At 47.3% G+C, this 15,898-nt stretch overlaps 1 protein-coding gene and 1 long non-coding RNA gene across 2 annotated transcripts in view; one reads left to right on the top strand and one right to left on the bottom strand.

Moving 5' to 3' along the window:
• Positions 1–15,898, bottom strand: part of Plxnc1 (plexin C1) — a 154,670-nt gene that overhangs the window by 101,739 nt on the left and 37,033 nt on the right. The window contains exon 4 of the mRNA XM_006995728.4: positions 15,317–15,417. Coding sequence (XP_006995790.1) covers positions 15,317–15,417 — 101 coding nt within the window. The remainder of the gene's footprint in view (positions 1–15,316; positions 15,418–15,898) is intronic.
• On the top strand, positions 857–3,960 carry LOC143269420 (uncharacterized). The gene is made up of 3 exons (XR_013045836.1): positions 857–898; positions 3,043–3,124; positions 3,889–3,960. It is a non-coding gene; the product is annotated as an uncharacterized LOC143269420 (long non-coding RNA).

Consider the following 15,898-nt stretch of genomic DNA (forward strand, 5'->3'; position numbering starts at 1 on the left):
CCCTGTGAAAGGGTCATCTGACCTCCAAAGGGGTTGCAACCAACATGTTGAGAACCACTGTACTACAGGGACAAAGTGATCATGGGCACAAGGATCACTCATTGTCACAAGGCCGTCAAGTGGCAGAAGTCTGAGCTTAGAACTACACACTTGGTCACCTAGCTGTACAGCTTCCTAGGACTTTGGCCACCATTTTCTAAAAGTGCGCAGGATAAGGCCTCTCAGAGGACCTCCCAGTTTCCGGGGGGGCTCAGCAGAACTTAGAAAGTGTGGCTAGGCTGAGGGCAGGACAGGGAAATGGGTCCTGGGTACCAGAGAACACAGAAGGCGAGGCAGTCTTCAGGATGAAAAGCATAATGAGTGAAGTTTTGGGAGAGAAACACTTCACTGGGGGATTTAAGAGGCCTTGGACTTTTAGCATCAGGACATCCAGTTCTGCTAAAGGTTAAAATCCCTGGTGGACTTAGCCTTACACACTTATTGTGCTCCAAAAAGTGCTTGAAAACCATCTGTTTATAATATAAAATATATTTCCTCCATAGAAATAATATTATAAGCAGTGATTAGGTTTCCAGGTTAGGCCACAAAACCTATTTACCCATAATGTAGCCTTGATATTATATATCTGTAATAAAAGAATAGCAGAGAACAGGGAGGCTGTAGCCATTTGAATTATACAGCAGTTTTTCTTCTCCTTTACTTATTTGTGTTTCTGCTCAGTTGGTAGTCTGGGAATGGTGCCCAACTGGATTGACTTTTAAATTTATTATTATTGTATTGTATTTGTATAGCATTTCTATTTTTCAAAATGGGCACGGTTTAAATTATTAATTGTTTTCATGCCAATACAACGGACAGGAAGACCCACTTCTGAAAACCTGAAACCTGAAGTGTCCAGGTAGGTGAAGTGCCCATCTGCTGGGCTGGGGTGGGGGAGGGGCAAACCTTGAGCATCTGATTCTATTAGGCTACAATCTCTCAGTAAAAATTTACCACTTACTCAACCTTGAAATAGAAACTCTGAGCTCAGAAATGTAACTCCTACTTCCTGCCACTACAATTTCATCAGCATCCTCTAATCTAATTGTGCACCAAGAGCAGACAGTCCCCGAAGGAATCTGATAACTAAATATCAGGTAATTGGCTTGAATGTGGGGTGAGTGTGACCTGTGCCAAAGATCCTATACTGATAAAATATCAGGAACCTTTTAACAAGCCAACGATCCAGCTTATTCTCTTCTCTCACATAGGCAACTGCATCTTCAAGGGGGAATGCTTTTCTCCAAGAGCATCCCAAGGTCCCTTGCTAAGTGATTTGCAACAGAGGTCTACATCTTTAGGAGGGGTAGGGAGCACAAAAGAGGGAGCAGGTGGTCTCCAGAGTTGGGTGACATTCATTACAGCTGCCAGTCCGCAAGAAGAAGGAGTCAGACTCGGTTAAATGAAAGAGACTAGGAAGTCACTGTGACAAACTAAACTCTGAATTAAAGGCTCCCAGAGTCAGGAAGGGGGGATGCCAAAATACAAGACCAAAATAACTTGCTAAGAAAGCTGAAAAATTGGATCTTCATCATTGGATATGCAAGTCAGTCTACAAGAGAAAACTATACTAATAACACAGGAATCTGGTATTTTTTTTAAAAGGCAAAAATGTCTAGCATGCCAGGCAATGTCTTTCATATGATTTCATTCATTTATTCTTCACACATACACACACACACACACACACACACACACACACACACACACACAAATACAAAGTTGGTATCATGATTGTCCTTAATTAACAGACTACGGGAAGTGAGGTTTTACAAGACTCCCCATTACTTTCCTAAGGCACAGTTAGTATATGGAGAAACTGAGATACTGGATTAAGCAGGATGGCATTACAAGACCATGTTCTCATCTACTACTCTGTGTTGACACTCACAATAGCTAACACAATAGCTAACTAAGGAGCCTTCTGCTTAGACCATTTTGTGCCCCTGGGACAGAATGTCATCAGTGGGAAACATTTTCTATAGCTCCAAAGGCTAGGAAACCCAAGGTCAATGGCTTGTATCCACAAGAGCCATCTTGCTACATCATTGTGTGGCACAAGATAGCAATGCAAGAGAAGGTACAAGTGCACAAAATAGTAAGGACCCACAATTGCAGCCAGAACCTCTTTCATACATTAGCCCAGTCATGAGTGTAGAGCTCTCATGAACGAAGTATCTCCCGTGGAGGTCCCACCTCCCAACACTGTTGTGCCAGGGATTGTTTCCAACACAGGCTTTCATGGGGGCGGGGAAGGGGACACATTCAAACCACAGAGTCTTCCTACTGCTATAGATATTGAACTATTTCTAAGACCAGTGGGAAAAAACTCATTAACCTTCATGAAATAGGCATCATTGTTACCACCTCCACATCAAACACAAGGAAACTGAGGTACAGGGAGGTTAGTTAGCATGGTGTCTAGCAACAGCATCCATACTCTTTCTACTATTATCAATTGTTCAATATTTTTATAGTTTTCCACAGTAGGAACATCATAAGTACCAAAGAGATATTATGTTGGTTTTCCCAGGGCATGTCCATACAGGAAAATAGAGGTTATACTGAAATTTCAAAGTGAGATGTTAGTGTTCAGGCCAAGAAGTTTGGAGAATATGTTACATAAAATTAAACAAGTTTCCTGCTGTAAGCCTCTGAGAGCCTCCAATATTCTATTGTGCTTTGTAATTTGCCAAGACAAGGATGAATGATGCACCCAATCTGAACTCTTACTGAGTGTTATCTTGAGTGACTAGAAATTCCAGTTACACACAGCAGGAAGCAATGTCCAACTGTTTTGACTAGGAAATTGTGGTGGTTTGAATGGGAATGCCTCCTATCAGCTCGTATATTTAAATGTTTGTTAGTGGAACTATTTGGGAAGTCTTAGGTGGTGTTGTGACCTTGTTGGAAGAGGTGTGTCATTGGGGGTAGGCTTCAAGGTTTCAAAAGCATACGCTAAGTCCAATCTCTGTCTGTTTCTGGCTGCTGCCTGTGGATCAGAATGTGAAGTTCTCAGCTACTGCTCCAGCACCATGCCTCTCTGCTTCCTGCCATAATGATTATGAACTAACCCTCTAAAACTGTAAGTAAGCCCCCAATTAAGTGTTTTTTTTAAGAGTTGCCTTGGCCATGGTATCCCTTTACAGAAATAGAACAGTGACTAAGACAGCAATAATTCACATGGAAGAGTCAGAAAACTTTGTACCTCAATTAGCTGAACAAATGCAAGATGCTAGTGACTAGATAGGAATCTGAGTAATAAGGTTGACCAGATGTCCATTTGCATAGCTTCTCTATACTAGCTCAGTATCCAGTGTGCTTTCCCCCATACAAAGGCAAGTACAGCACCAGGCTTCTTAGGAGACTCTTGCAGCTCTTCCATACCCGAGGAGGAAAGTGTTTTGGGTGTCTCCTTGGGTCTTGAACAGCAGCTATTAAGAGTATTGTTGACGATCTACTTCCCACACTAATTTTTTTCCGCTTCTCAGGGGCACAGCCTCGTTCATCTTTGTTTTCCCCAGAATCTAGTCAAGGATCTGGTCCACTGCTAGTGTTCAACAAAGGTTAGCTAAGTTGGAGTAAGACTTAAAATTTAAAGGGACTAAATTCTTGCCCGTGTCTCCATGATACCAGCCTAAGTCGTTGCATTGATTTTTGTTCATTAGGTCGGCCTGTTAACTGGCACAGTGGAAAATCAGTCTTTGTCCTGAAACTTGGAGCTGTTTAGCACACATAAAACACATTTGCAGACTGAAACACTCACACAAAAGGGATTTGTGGCCTTCGCTCCATGTGGGTCTCCAGTGAGCCATGCGTGTACTAAAACTTTTCCCTTTTTATTTCCAGTACAGACCTCGTACAGAAGAATGTTCGGAAGGAGTTTAGAAAAAACTAGGGAGTGTGGAAATGAAAGTGAGAAGATGATGCCTCTTGGCTCAGGAAGGTCTGGGTTATACCTCTATCTTATACATCCCCTGTGTTACTGGGGGCACTTTTTAGGCTTTGGGGGCCCATTTCCCCAGCACTGACTAGGTAGCAACATTACTACAGCCCTTCCTCTTGAGGGTCGTATCAATTCCCATCTCGCCTATCAGAAACAGCACACACTCCAAATAGCAGACTGGAAATAGCCTATCATTACAAGGTGGCACAAGAGCAAAAACTTAAGACTGGCAGGCAGGCTGAACACGGTGCTTAGACGTGGAGGAGTTGCTCGGAACAGGACAAGCATGAGGTCACAGAGACAAGTGAAAACATTTGAGAAATTTTTCAAAGCCAATCAATACATGCTTATGAAAGTACATGCTGCCTCAGATAAGGTCATTTAAAAACAACAACAAACAAACCTGCATTCCATTAAAACATGCATTTACTAGAAGGGGTGCTCTTAATGGGGTTTGTTGGAAGTCAGAGCATCACTTAAAGAGATGGTGAGGATAAATACTGGAGTCGGGATGCTGAGGCCTGAGGTCCTCAGTTGCCCACTTCCACTAAACAAACCAAGCTGGCTTCTGAGCAATGTGAGCATAACCACGGCCACCCACCTAAGAGGCCAACAGTGGAGCCGTGACTCTCAACACTTAGTGCCTCTTGACCTTCTGCTTCGGTAGTAAGCAGGCTTAGTCCATAGCTCTTCCAGAAGCTAGAAAGGGGGATAAAGAAGCCAGGGGACTCAGCATGGCCCCAGACACCATACTAGCGTGGGAAGGTCTCCCGAGCCCCTCCCCAGCATTCGTGATAACCCAGATGCACAGGTTCAGACTGTGCCAGGGTCATTCAGGAATGCCCCGTGGCCAGAACGGCATATTCCTCTCTGTTCCCCACTGCTTCCACCCACAGACACTTGTCCTACTTGTTTCTATACAATTAGTCGGCACAATGGGGTCCTCACAGGAGGAGGACGGGCCTCCCCCAAGTCCCATTATTATCATTATCACTGTCATTACAGTGGCACTGGCCCGTAAAGAAGTGTGACTGTACAGGCGTCAGCCTGAAATCTGCATGAGGACACGTCTTCAACTGGAAAGGAAGGCAGAAGGAAAGAACTGGAAAGGAAGGCGGAAGGAAAGGAGATATTTAATGGTCTTCTGTCTCCAAGTGTCTTCCTGGCCATCCTGCTAAATACTTATAGAGACATGGAAAGTGGAACGTCCTCTTCCATCCCAGAAAGGCCTTCCAGGACCCAGGTGAAAACTGCTAACCTTGACCTTCTCTCCCTTCCTCAATCTGATTTAGTCTTGCTCACTTTCTCCTATGTTATTTCCTTGCTGATGTTGAGACCTCCGTCTCCTCCCCAATGACACGCCCACCCATAACCTCAGAATGCCATCCTCCATGGAAATAATCTCGGAAGGGGTAATCAGTTAAGGAGCTCAAGATGAGGTTATCCTCGGTGTAGAGTTTGCAGTGACTGGCATCTTGCTAGGAGAAAGGAGAGGAAGATTTGGACGTATATAGGGAAAGAGTGTGTGTAAGACCCAAGACAGCTAGTCTACCATGAGCCAAGGATCACCAGGAGCCATCAGAAGCTGGGACACATGAGGGGCAGATCTTGCACTAGAACCTAGCCCTACTGACACCTTGATTCCAGACTTCGGTCTTCTGGAAGTACAACAGACACATTTGTGCTGTTTTAAGCTGCCACATTTGTGGTGACTTTTGTTATGGTAGCTAAAATCCCTTACTCAGAGGACTTGCACGAAAATGAAAATCTGTGCAACTTACTGGGAGGAGTCCTGAGAACATCTGACACATAGTAGGTGTTCAATATTTCCTGGTGAAAGTGCAGAGTAGTTTCTGAAACTGGAGGGGACCCTGAGTTCTGTTCCCTTTCTCAGTCCACAGGTTATTACGAAATGTCCATGTGGGTACTTGTTCCAGCTTGGCCCTCTCCGAGGGGCACCATGTCCTTCCTTCTGCCTCTTTCCTACAGTGTAGACAATGGAACAGCTTGGGAGTTGGAGATAAACCCAGCTTTGTATAATCTGACGCTGGTGAAGAATGGCCTCTAAAGATGTCTACACCCTAATCCACAGGACCCATAACACTATGTCACTATCATGGCGAACACTTTGCAAATGTGGACTAGTTAAGGATCTTAAGGTAGGGTGGCTTTGCAGTTATCTCGATGTTAGCACAAGGATCAAAGATAGGAATTCAGGACCAGTGGAGTCTGGAGATGATGCACTGTTGGCTTTGAATGTGCTGGGAGGAAAGGCTGACAAGAAATGTGAGCTGCCTTGAGAAGCTGGGAAAGGGAAGGACATGGGTGTTTCTACAACCTCAAGGAGGAGTTCTACCCATAGTACAACCAGGGAAACCCCACTTCAGAGTCCTCACTTCCAGAGCCACAGTGTAGTGGGTAACCATTCCAGCTTTGATCTGGAAGTTCCAACCCCTATTGAGACTCTGGCAACTGTCATGCCTACGATGCGGGGCCAGGGCAGGCACCTGGAAACCCAAGATCTGGACGGGCCAGCGATCTCTCTGTGCCGGGATGCTGAATGGTGGAGGTGGACTGAGCAGAGCTCCAGAGAACACTGCTGGATTGTGATACACCTTCCCCAGACCCCGCGACCTACCTATCCTTTAACTTGTAAGTTACGCCATTAAATAAATATCCTTTTAACTATGTGGAGTGGCCTTAATAATTTCACCAATACCACAGTGTAAACATTTCAGGCTCTCGAAGCCACCAAGCACTCCTTACATCAGTAGCTGGAGATCGAGGACAACCCCTGCCTATCTTCCCCTCTATAAAGTAATAGTACTGGTCCCTGACTCCTTAGGGTGCCAAGAAGGACAAGCAGTCACAGGGTGGAGTCTCCTGGAGGTTTGTGTTTAAGGCAGGCTCTCTGAGTCAGCTCACTCTGGAGTTAGCAAGCATCATCCATGGTGTCTCCAGAAGAACATGGCCACATGTACTGTACACCATGGATTGTCACTGCCAAGTTTTAGAACAATGGTACCCTGATGAGCAGGGTTCCCATAGGGCTAACAGTTGGCCCAGAGTTCATGAAGAAGTGCCTCTTAGGTAGAGGAGAGGCCTTGAGACAGGAGAGCAAGGGAGGCACTAGGAATTGCTCCCAGTCTGCTCTTTACAAATCTTCAGTTCTCTCCTGTGTCTAGGTGCCTCCTGCCAGGCCTGCAGTGGTCAGACACAAGCCAGACCCTGAGGGGCTTGCTGTTAGACTGAGCTGAGAAATGATCCGTTTCAGAGTCCCACATGCAGTACAGCCCAACAGTGCCTGAAGATTTCAAAACCGCTCCTAGGGGTTGCCTGAAGGTCTTCCAACTGTCACTGTGGGGGAAAAACCGGCAGCAGAATACAGGGGGAGGTTAAATTTATACAAATAATCAAGGGGGCACCCAGATACCCTGTAATTAGCACGTTGGGGGCTCTATCTCTATCCTGTGCATGGGGAGCGTTAAGGAACTACCGTGAATGGCTGTTCCTGCATGGCCCGTTTTCTGAGGAGGACCCAGCCCAGGTTCCGTGGTGTGACTTGGCCCAAGAGACAGCCACCAAGCAGATGACCCAGGAAGAGACACAAGATAAACTCACCTTACAAAATACATGAGGAGGGGGAGGGAGGGCCAGCCGATGCCTGACTTGATGCAATTCACCTTCTACACTGCCAACATGATAATCTTTGCAAGACATAAATCTTTTAAAGACACAGTCCCTTTAATGAGCTCCCAGCACATACTAATTAAATCTAAACTCAGAGTCTTTACTTTCTGATCCCACCCAACTCTCTTATCCCTTCCAATCCTTCCTTCCTTCCTAGCCAGTGTCCTAGAGACAAAATCCAACCTGCCACTCCCTAAACAGATCTCAGGCTGAGCTGCTTTTTTGGCATGAAATGCCTCCTACCCCATCTGCCCTTGGTGAAAATCTCTCCACGCTTCCAGGCCCAATTTCAGACTTCCTTCCCTCTACAGCTGAGGGCAATCCTGGTCCCTCCTTGGCTTCCCCATATAGCTCACACCACCCCAGCACTTCCCCAGGAGCCAGATCTGCCTTCATTTTCGTGGATAGTACCTGAATGAACCCTCTCAGCAGCCCCCGAGATGGGTACTACCATCACCCTGCTTTGGCATAGAGAAGAAACATGCAGGTTAGCCACACAGAAGCCCGGATCCCGTTTTATGCAAGTCTGCTGTGCCATTCAGTGGGCTAGTATGGAACTCAACACTGCTTACTCCAAGCAGAACCCCCCCCCCAATACCCTGCTCAGTAAAGGGCACCTCGGTCTGGTCCCCCCAAGCCAGATGTCTGCATACACTCCCCTGCAACCTCAACTTACCTCCCCTGTAACCTCCTTTACCCTATTGCTGGTAAAAGAGTTAGAACGCATCCCCTTGGGCATCTCTCAGAGGTCCTTCCCCATCTGACCTGGATTCTCTCCTTTGGCCTCCTGTCTTGTACCCACCCAGTACCTGGGCCACAGGAAAAATCTAGCTTATTTGGGCATCAGTCCTTTCCTTTGTGAGGTGTTGGGTCAAGGGAGAAAGAATACATCTTCCAGAAATGGTGGCCACCTTGATCTTTTATTTTTCATTTTATGGCCCTATTTTTAGTGTGCCTTGCTCGAGGGGGAATTCAATTAATCACCAGGGCCCGTCAGTGCTCGCTTCCAAATAGTTCTCAAACTCTGACACCTACCCACTTCTTCCCACAATCACGCTAACCCAGCCCCAGTTCCTACAATCACCTGCAATGCCTCCATCTCGCTCCAAATTTGCGGTCAGCTGCTCATTCTCCAGATGTAAGCTGGGCAGTGATCCCTCAATATCCTTCGACCAAAATGCAAGTTCTTCAACACAACTTAAGAGACCTTCCTTCATCTGCCCCGTTGACCAGGTCTCCTTATCACCCACCACTCTCCTGCTATGCCAGGACTCATCCACACTCACCTCCAGGCCAGGAACTCACCTCACCGTATTCTTTATCAGCCTGCACCCTCAGTCAGTCTCCCCTGCTGATATCCGCCCATGCTTCCTCACGAAGCTTCCCCCAACCATTTACATTTGAGTTAGATGCTCTTTATGTGTCTCCATGAAATCTGTAAGTCTTCTATGCCCATCCATATCACACTCTATTTCATTCATCTCCTTTACTACCCGAGAGATTAGATTCACGTTCCCAAGTCCCCACGCCTTCCTGTACCACAATTACTCATCCACATTGCCCTTTGGCATGCCATCTTATAACATATCCGACTAGACGGAATAAGATAGTATATTTCCCTACCCTACTGATGTTGGGCTGGGCTGTGGAGCTTCCTTTTTAGCAATGGAACGTCAGGAAAACGTGAGCAGAGGCTTTGTGTATATAATGTAACTGATCTTGGTGTCTTCAACATCTGCTCTCTGACTCAATGAGAGTAGGTACTCAAGGAGGGACATGTGAAAGAGACCTGAGTTTCACCTATAGCAGACCTCCTGCTCCTCCCTAGGGCCGACACGTGGATCCGTGAGTGAGAAAAAAATAAATGTAAACAAACACTTTAGGCCACTAAGAATTGGGCAGTTGCTCAGTAGGTGGTATTACTGAACCGGAAACTCGAAATAGACTGACCTCTATCTATCATTAGACTGTAACCACCATTCCGAAACAACTGTGTCTCCAGATGGAACTTCAGGTTTAGAACATGTGGGTGCTCCATAAAGGTTGATGATCAGATGTGTGATTGAATGACTGAACACTGTCCACTGACATGTTTGCCCTCCTACCTCGAATATAAGTCCCTTAAAGCCAAGAATGGCGTCTGGTTTTCCTCAGCAGCAGCCAACCAGCTCCCTTCCCACATCGGGCTCTTGGTAGGTTTTCAACAAATATTTGTTGAAACTAGAGAAATTGAATATTGCGGGCTGCCTTGGGAATCCATCCTCAATTTGTGACATTGTTGTTATGGGGAAATGCACCCATTGAGCCAAACAAACTTGCAAATGAACTTTTGGAACCCCACCGGCTCATTGGTTCAGGACTGCCAGTTTTGTGGAAATCCAGAACTGAACACATGTGCTGTGCTTTGCAATATGGGAGAAGCTGAGAAACTGCTTCCAACCCCAAGATATTCAGCCTGGAAAAAAAAGTCCCCTTTCTACCCACACACACAAATGCAGCACAGGTTGAATTTGAGGTTCCCACAATAAAATACTAGACTTTCTAGACCTCATTGTTTACTCAATTGGTTTTTTTTTTTATCTGCTTATCCTGGGTGTCTATTCTTAACATCAAATCAAAGGGAAACTAAGATCACTTTCTCAGCTCCCCTCCCTGCCCAAATCCACTTTCTAGACATGTCTACAAGAAAGTTCAACCTTCTCAACACAGAAAAGAAATTATTTTTCTAAATAAATCTGTGACATTTAAAATAAACACAGTGGGATGCGCCACCATCATACAAAAACATCCCCTTTAGAATTCCTAATTTTGAATGGTACTGAGAGCTCAACATGAGTCACAGATCTGAGGCTTAGCTTCATTTTATCTTAGGCCAGGACCGAGCCAGCTGGGAACCAAGTGAGGTGGTGTGGCTGTGAGGGGCCGTCAACCATGAGTCCAGAACGTCTGCTGATACATAGAGCCACGGGTACCGCCTGCCAGTCACTATCTTACCTCACTCACTTAATGCATTTTTGGAGTACACTGTAGACAACAGCATGAAGGGAGAGGTAGAGGAATAAAGGTACAGTCATGGCCCATGAATTAAAAAAAAAAAAACAAACAGTAATCTGATTGTAAGTAGCGGGTGGTTATCTGATGCTAGGTCCCCAAGTAGAAATAGATATTATCTTCTAGGACCAGACAGCAAAGAGTGAGCTAATGTGGGCGAGAGTGTGCTAAAATGGAGACAGGATTCCTAAGTTCGGGCAATGGCCCCTGGCAGGGACACTATCGGAAAGTTCTTGAGTCAGAAAGACAATCAATGAGGCTGAGGTGACCAAGGAGAGAGTGTGACCCGAGAGAGGTCGGAGCTGCAGATCACAGAACGCCTTGTCTACAATAGGGGATCTGGCTGAGCCGGAGGAAGGCCAGCCGCTAGAGGCAAGTCATCTGGGGGACACCACCTGGTGGAGATTTTTTTAAAGGGTCCTTCCTATTGGAAAGTGCTCAGCAGGGGTGAGGGAGCCAGAGAAGCAGCAGGGGAAACAGGAAGGAGACCTCACATCTAGCTGTTAAGACCCGAGATCCTCACCCAGTTCCCCAACAGCCCTGTACTGTTCTCCCTGGGTATATAGCTTCCCCAGGTCCCCCTAAAGGGCTGGCGGCTTCCTTTCAACCTACCGTAGGTGGTCCACCTGGGCCAAACTGCCTCTTCGGCAGGATCCTCCTTCTGACCTCCTCCCAGAGTTGAGGCTCATGTGATCCACAGATACCATCCTTGACCCCTCCTCACCCAATCACCCACTGCGTCCGCCCTCACCCACAGTAGAACTACTTTCCTTCATTTCTTGACTATCTCCTCCCTCACTCTTCATCGTGGGGCCCATCCTTGTTCTTAGTGGCCGAGACTACCACACAGATGGCCAATCCATCTAATAGTCTGGTGACCACCTCAGGTCCCGGACTGTTCTTTGCTCAGTAATGTAGCATGAATTGTTAAAAGGTCTTATTAATAAAAACAAACCCAGGGCCAGGTACTGGGGCCAATGCTGGAAGATCAGAGAAGCAGAACAAGCCACAGCTAACCTCATCTCGCCAAGTCCTCAGCTGATCCTGTTTCCTCAGACTGGAAGCCTCTGAGTCCTCATTCAAAATGAATCTCAGCTGAGCTGCTGCTCAAAAGCCTAAAAGCTTAGCGAGCTCTAGTTCCTGGTCCTCACGCCTTACACACCTTTCTGCTTCCTGTCATCACTTCCTGGGATTAAAGGCATGTGGCACCATGGCTGGCTGTTTCCAGTGTGGCTTTGAACTCACAGAGATCCAGATGGATCTCTGCCTCCGGAATGCTAGGATTAAAGGCGTGTGCTACCACTGCCTAACCTCTATGTTTAATATTGTGGCTGCTCTGTTCTCTGACCCCCAGATAAGTTTATTGGGGTGCACAATATATTAACCACACAGTAACCTTGTTCTCCATCTCCATCTCCATGGTGTAACAATCCTGTGGACCCTATTATATCCAGTAACTCCACATCTCTGTCACCTCAACTTGAAGCCGCACACAGTCCAGCCAGTACTCTTTCCCCGTTCTCCAATGGAAAGGTCCAGTGCATGGGTCTCACCACCCTCTCACGTCTCTTACCCACAGGGTGTCCCCGCTTCTCTCCTCCACACAGGAGTTGCTCATTATTACACATCGGCGTCTACAGTGGCCCTGTCACCTGTCATCCCATGGGCCCACCCTTTGTGAACCCTGGCTCAACGGAACTCTACCCTGCCCTCCAACGACAGCTCCGGAGCCAGACTAGGCTTGAACAAAGCAAAACCACGCTTCTGTTTCAAAGGCACGATCACCAGCCTCAGGTGGGACCCCAAGATTGCCAGGCAACCAAACTCCATTTTCTTTGTTCCTTAACTGGGCTCCTGGGTATGTCCTGCTCTCCTTCTTCCCAAACCTCCCGGGCTCCATCTCCACAGGCTCATCCCAACACCTTGCTTCTACTGGTCTGAGGTCATGGAGGATGGATGTACAGAGCGGTATGAACAGACCCTGAGCATCCTTCCTTCTGCCCCTACCAGCTCTGGGGTCCAGGCTAGGCTGTTTCCTTCCCAGCCTGGCCTGAGGCTCCCTTCCCCACTGATGTCTTAGGTCACAGTTTCTGCCATCTGATGAAAGACAGCACATCACAGCTCTCTATCTCTTCCTTTCTATTGGAATTTTCTCAACAACACAGAAAAGCACTGGTGTGGTGTGGGGTGTGTGTGTGTGTGTGTCTGTGTGTGTCTGTGTCTCTGTGTGAGTGCACACGCTTGCTTGCTTGCTTAAGGGTGTGTGTGTGTGTGTGTGTGTGTGTGTGTGTGTGTGTGTGTGTGGTCTCTCCTTGAACTTAGAGCTCACCCATTTGGCTAGACGATGTGACCAATGGACTTCCAGGGATCCTGTCGTCTCCACTGCTTTCCCAGCACTAAGATTACAGACACATCTAGCAGAGCTGGCTATTTATATAGGTGCTGGAGATCCGATCTCAGACCCCTACCGCTTTCACAGCAAGCCCCTTACAGAAGACGGGCTGAGCCCCCGTCTCTCCAGCCCCAGACGTCGCTATTTTATGCATCTTTAAAAAAAACCCAAAACTTGAACTGGGGAGATGGCTGAGCAGGTGCCTTGACCTGCTAAACTTGATGGCCTGAGTTCGGCCCCTGAGACCCATAGGGTCGAAGAAGAAGAGAACCAGTTTCCACGGGCTGCCTCTGACCTTTACACGCATGCTGTGGAAAGTGCACCACCCCACTCCAATAAAAAAATAATTTTTAGACCCCTAAACTCTCTGGACTCTACTTGCCACTCCAGAACCTGCTCCATCCCTCCTGAGGAGTCGCCCCTGCTCACTGCTCATTGTCCTTTGCAGGGCTAGCTCCCCTCCAAGCACAGGCCTCTGTCACAGTTGCCGCTGATCGTCATGTGCTAAGTCCACTGGGTCCATTTCCCTTTGACCTCCATAGCAGGAGCCAGCATGGTACCCTGTTCTCTTTTCCTTTTCCTTGCCCAGCAACACCCTCCTCCCTTAAGTGCTTCTCTCCTATTCTGTTACTTCATTGTTTTTCCCCCAATTTTGTTCCTCTCTGACCCTAAGCATCCCAGCACGTCAGCGCTCAGCTCTTGAACATCTCTTTTCAGTTAGCCTTCCCTCCCTGATCTGATCTGAAGGCTTCTGTAAGAACCATCAAAACACCACCGACTCTAAAATCCTATTTCCAGCTTGGGCATCTCCCATCAACTCCTGACCCAAGCCTGTTGAACAACTAGACACTACCTACATGCTGCTTTTAATCGCCACCCCTGTCACCAACCACCCATGAATAAGCTCCTGCCTGGAGCTCTCCACAGACACACAGAAAAGCTGCTGCATAAATGGAAAGGATCTCAAAGGCGACAGCCGCCATACGATGCTGGCTGTGATCAGTTAATTTCTTAGAGAAGGCTCCTACCCAATTACAATTATTCATGAGAATTTTCTTGACCCTGCCTCTTTTGTTTGCCGGGGACTCCAAGGGAGAGAGCCCCACAAGGAGGTGCAGTGGCGGTGGTGGAGGAGGCGGCAGAGGAGGAGGAGGAGGGCAGTCGCTCATCTTGCAGCAGCTTGGACTGTGGCTTCCTCCACCAACTCTTAGTTCATTCCGTCTCCATATTTTTAGTTTGTTTCCCGAGCCTCTCCCTAACATCATAACCACCTCTCTCCATTCATACCTCCCGCTCCCCCACACTAGCTTTTTAATTCACTTCTCTGTTCGCCTTTCTCCCCCAACTGCCCCTTTGCTCTGCCTTCAGCCTCTCTCTACCTGCTCTACTGTTGTTCTGTTCTGTTTTGTTTTAAATCTGTGTCCACATTTAAAAACTGAAAACACCAATCTGACAACCACTGTTATGTGGCTTGGTTTTTTTTCCCCCCCTCTCTCATTCCTGCCTGAGCTGCAGCGAAGGCGCTTTCCTCCTTGCTTCTATAGCGAGAGCTGGAGTACTGGGTTACCATGGCAACAGCGAATCCAACCAGGCTGGTCCCAGCGATGCTAAGAACTGCCATGGAGAGGAAGCCGCTACAAGTCGCCCCTGAGCCTAGATGGGTCGTGTACGTCGTAATTCAAGACCAGGCTGGGCAGATTCTGCCTGGAGACTGAGATTGTACATCAGGCCCCCGGCTATATGGCATGCGAGGAGACAATGCCATCAATAATAAGGCTTCCACAGAGCGAGCAGAATACATGGCATGATGAGGATTCATTTGAAAATTTTCAAACATTCCTGTTCTTTTATCTGCTCTAAGGGAGAACCTTTTGGCTCCCTCTGAAGTCTTGGTGAACTTGGGTAGGAAGGAAAAAGCAAATCCACCTACGCTAGCCCCTCCCTTCTCCTGTCACACTCCCGCCCCCTCCTGTCCCCAGACTGGGTGGCCCTGTGTGGTCTGGGTCACGTGACTTGATGGTACTGACAGGGTAAGAACCATCTTTGAGAATGAATTACCGTTCCACCATATATTCCAGTCCTGGAGAGCTCGGCTCCCCCACGGCCTGGCACTGGATCATGAAAGTGGGGCAACAAGTGTTCGACTGCATGACGCTTGCTGGAAAACGCGGGTTGGTGAGAAAGAACTCAGGAAATACCTTTGGAGCGGGAGGCACCAGCCGCAGTGGGGGTCTGCCGCTGCTAGGCACTCCGAACAGGATTTCCGTTTACTGCAGTTTGCCACCAGAATTCTCCTCACCTGAAAATAAAGAGGACATCGGTTCAGACAGAATCCCAAGCAGCCCTGGGGGGCACCTCCAACACCTTATCTGATGATGGGCCACAGAGAGTATATTTATCAACTTGAGCCCTGAATGTCTCCGCGGTGGCATCCAATGGGAGGTCTCAAGTTCTAGGATATGACGCGGTATGTAAGGTCATCCCTATTCACCCCAGTGGCTCCTGAACCCACAAAATCAACCAAGAGCAGATCAAAAACATCTGAAAAAACATTGTCTGGACTTGTGCAATGCCATTTCATTCTCTCCTTCCCTAAACAGCGCAGTAGAGTGATTTATATAGTAGTAACACCGTACTGTATCATAGGCAGGCATAACTAATCTAAAGATGATTTAATGCAGATGGGAGGATGTGTACAGGTTTTATGCAAAATTTTGGTATCGTGAGGGCTTTGTGGAACCGATCCCAGAAGATACCAAGAGACAACTGTATTTCCAGAC

Source organism: Peromyscus maniculatus, chromosome 18 (genome assembly GCF_049852395.1).
Source record: "Peromyscus maniculatus bairdii isolate BWxNUB_F1_BW_parent chromosome 18, HU_Pman_BW_mat_3.1, whole genome shotgun sequence".
Classification (NCBI taxonomy): Eukaryota; Metazoa; Chordata; class Mammalia; order Rodentia; family Cricetidae; genus Peromyscus; species Peromyscus maniculatus.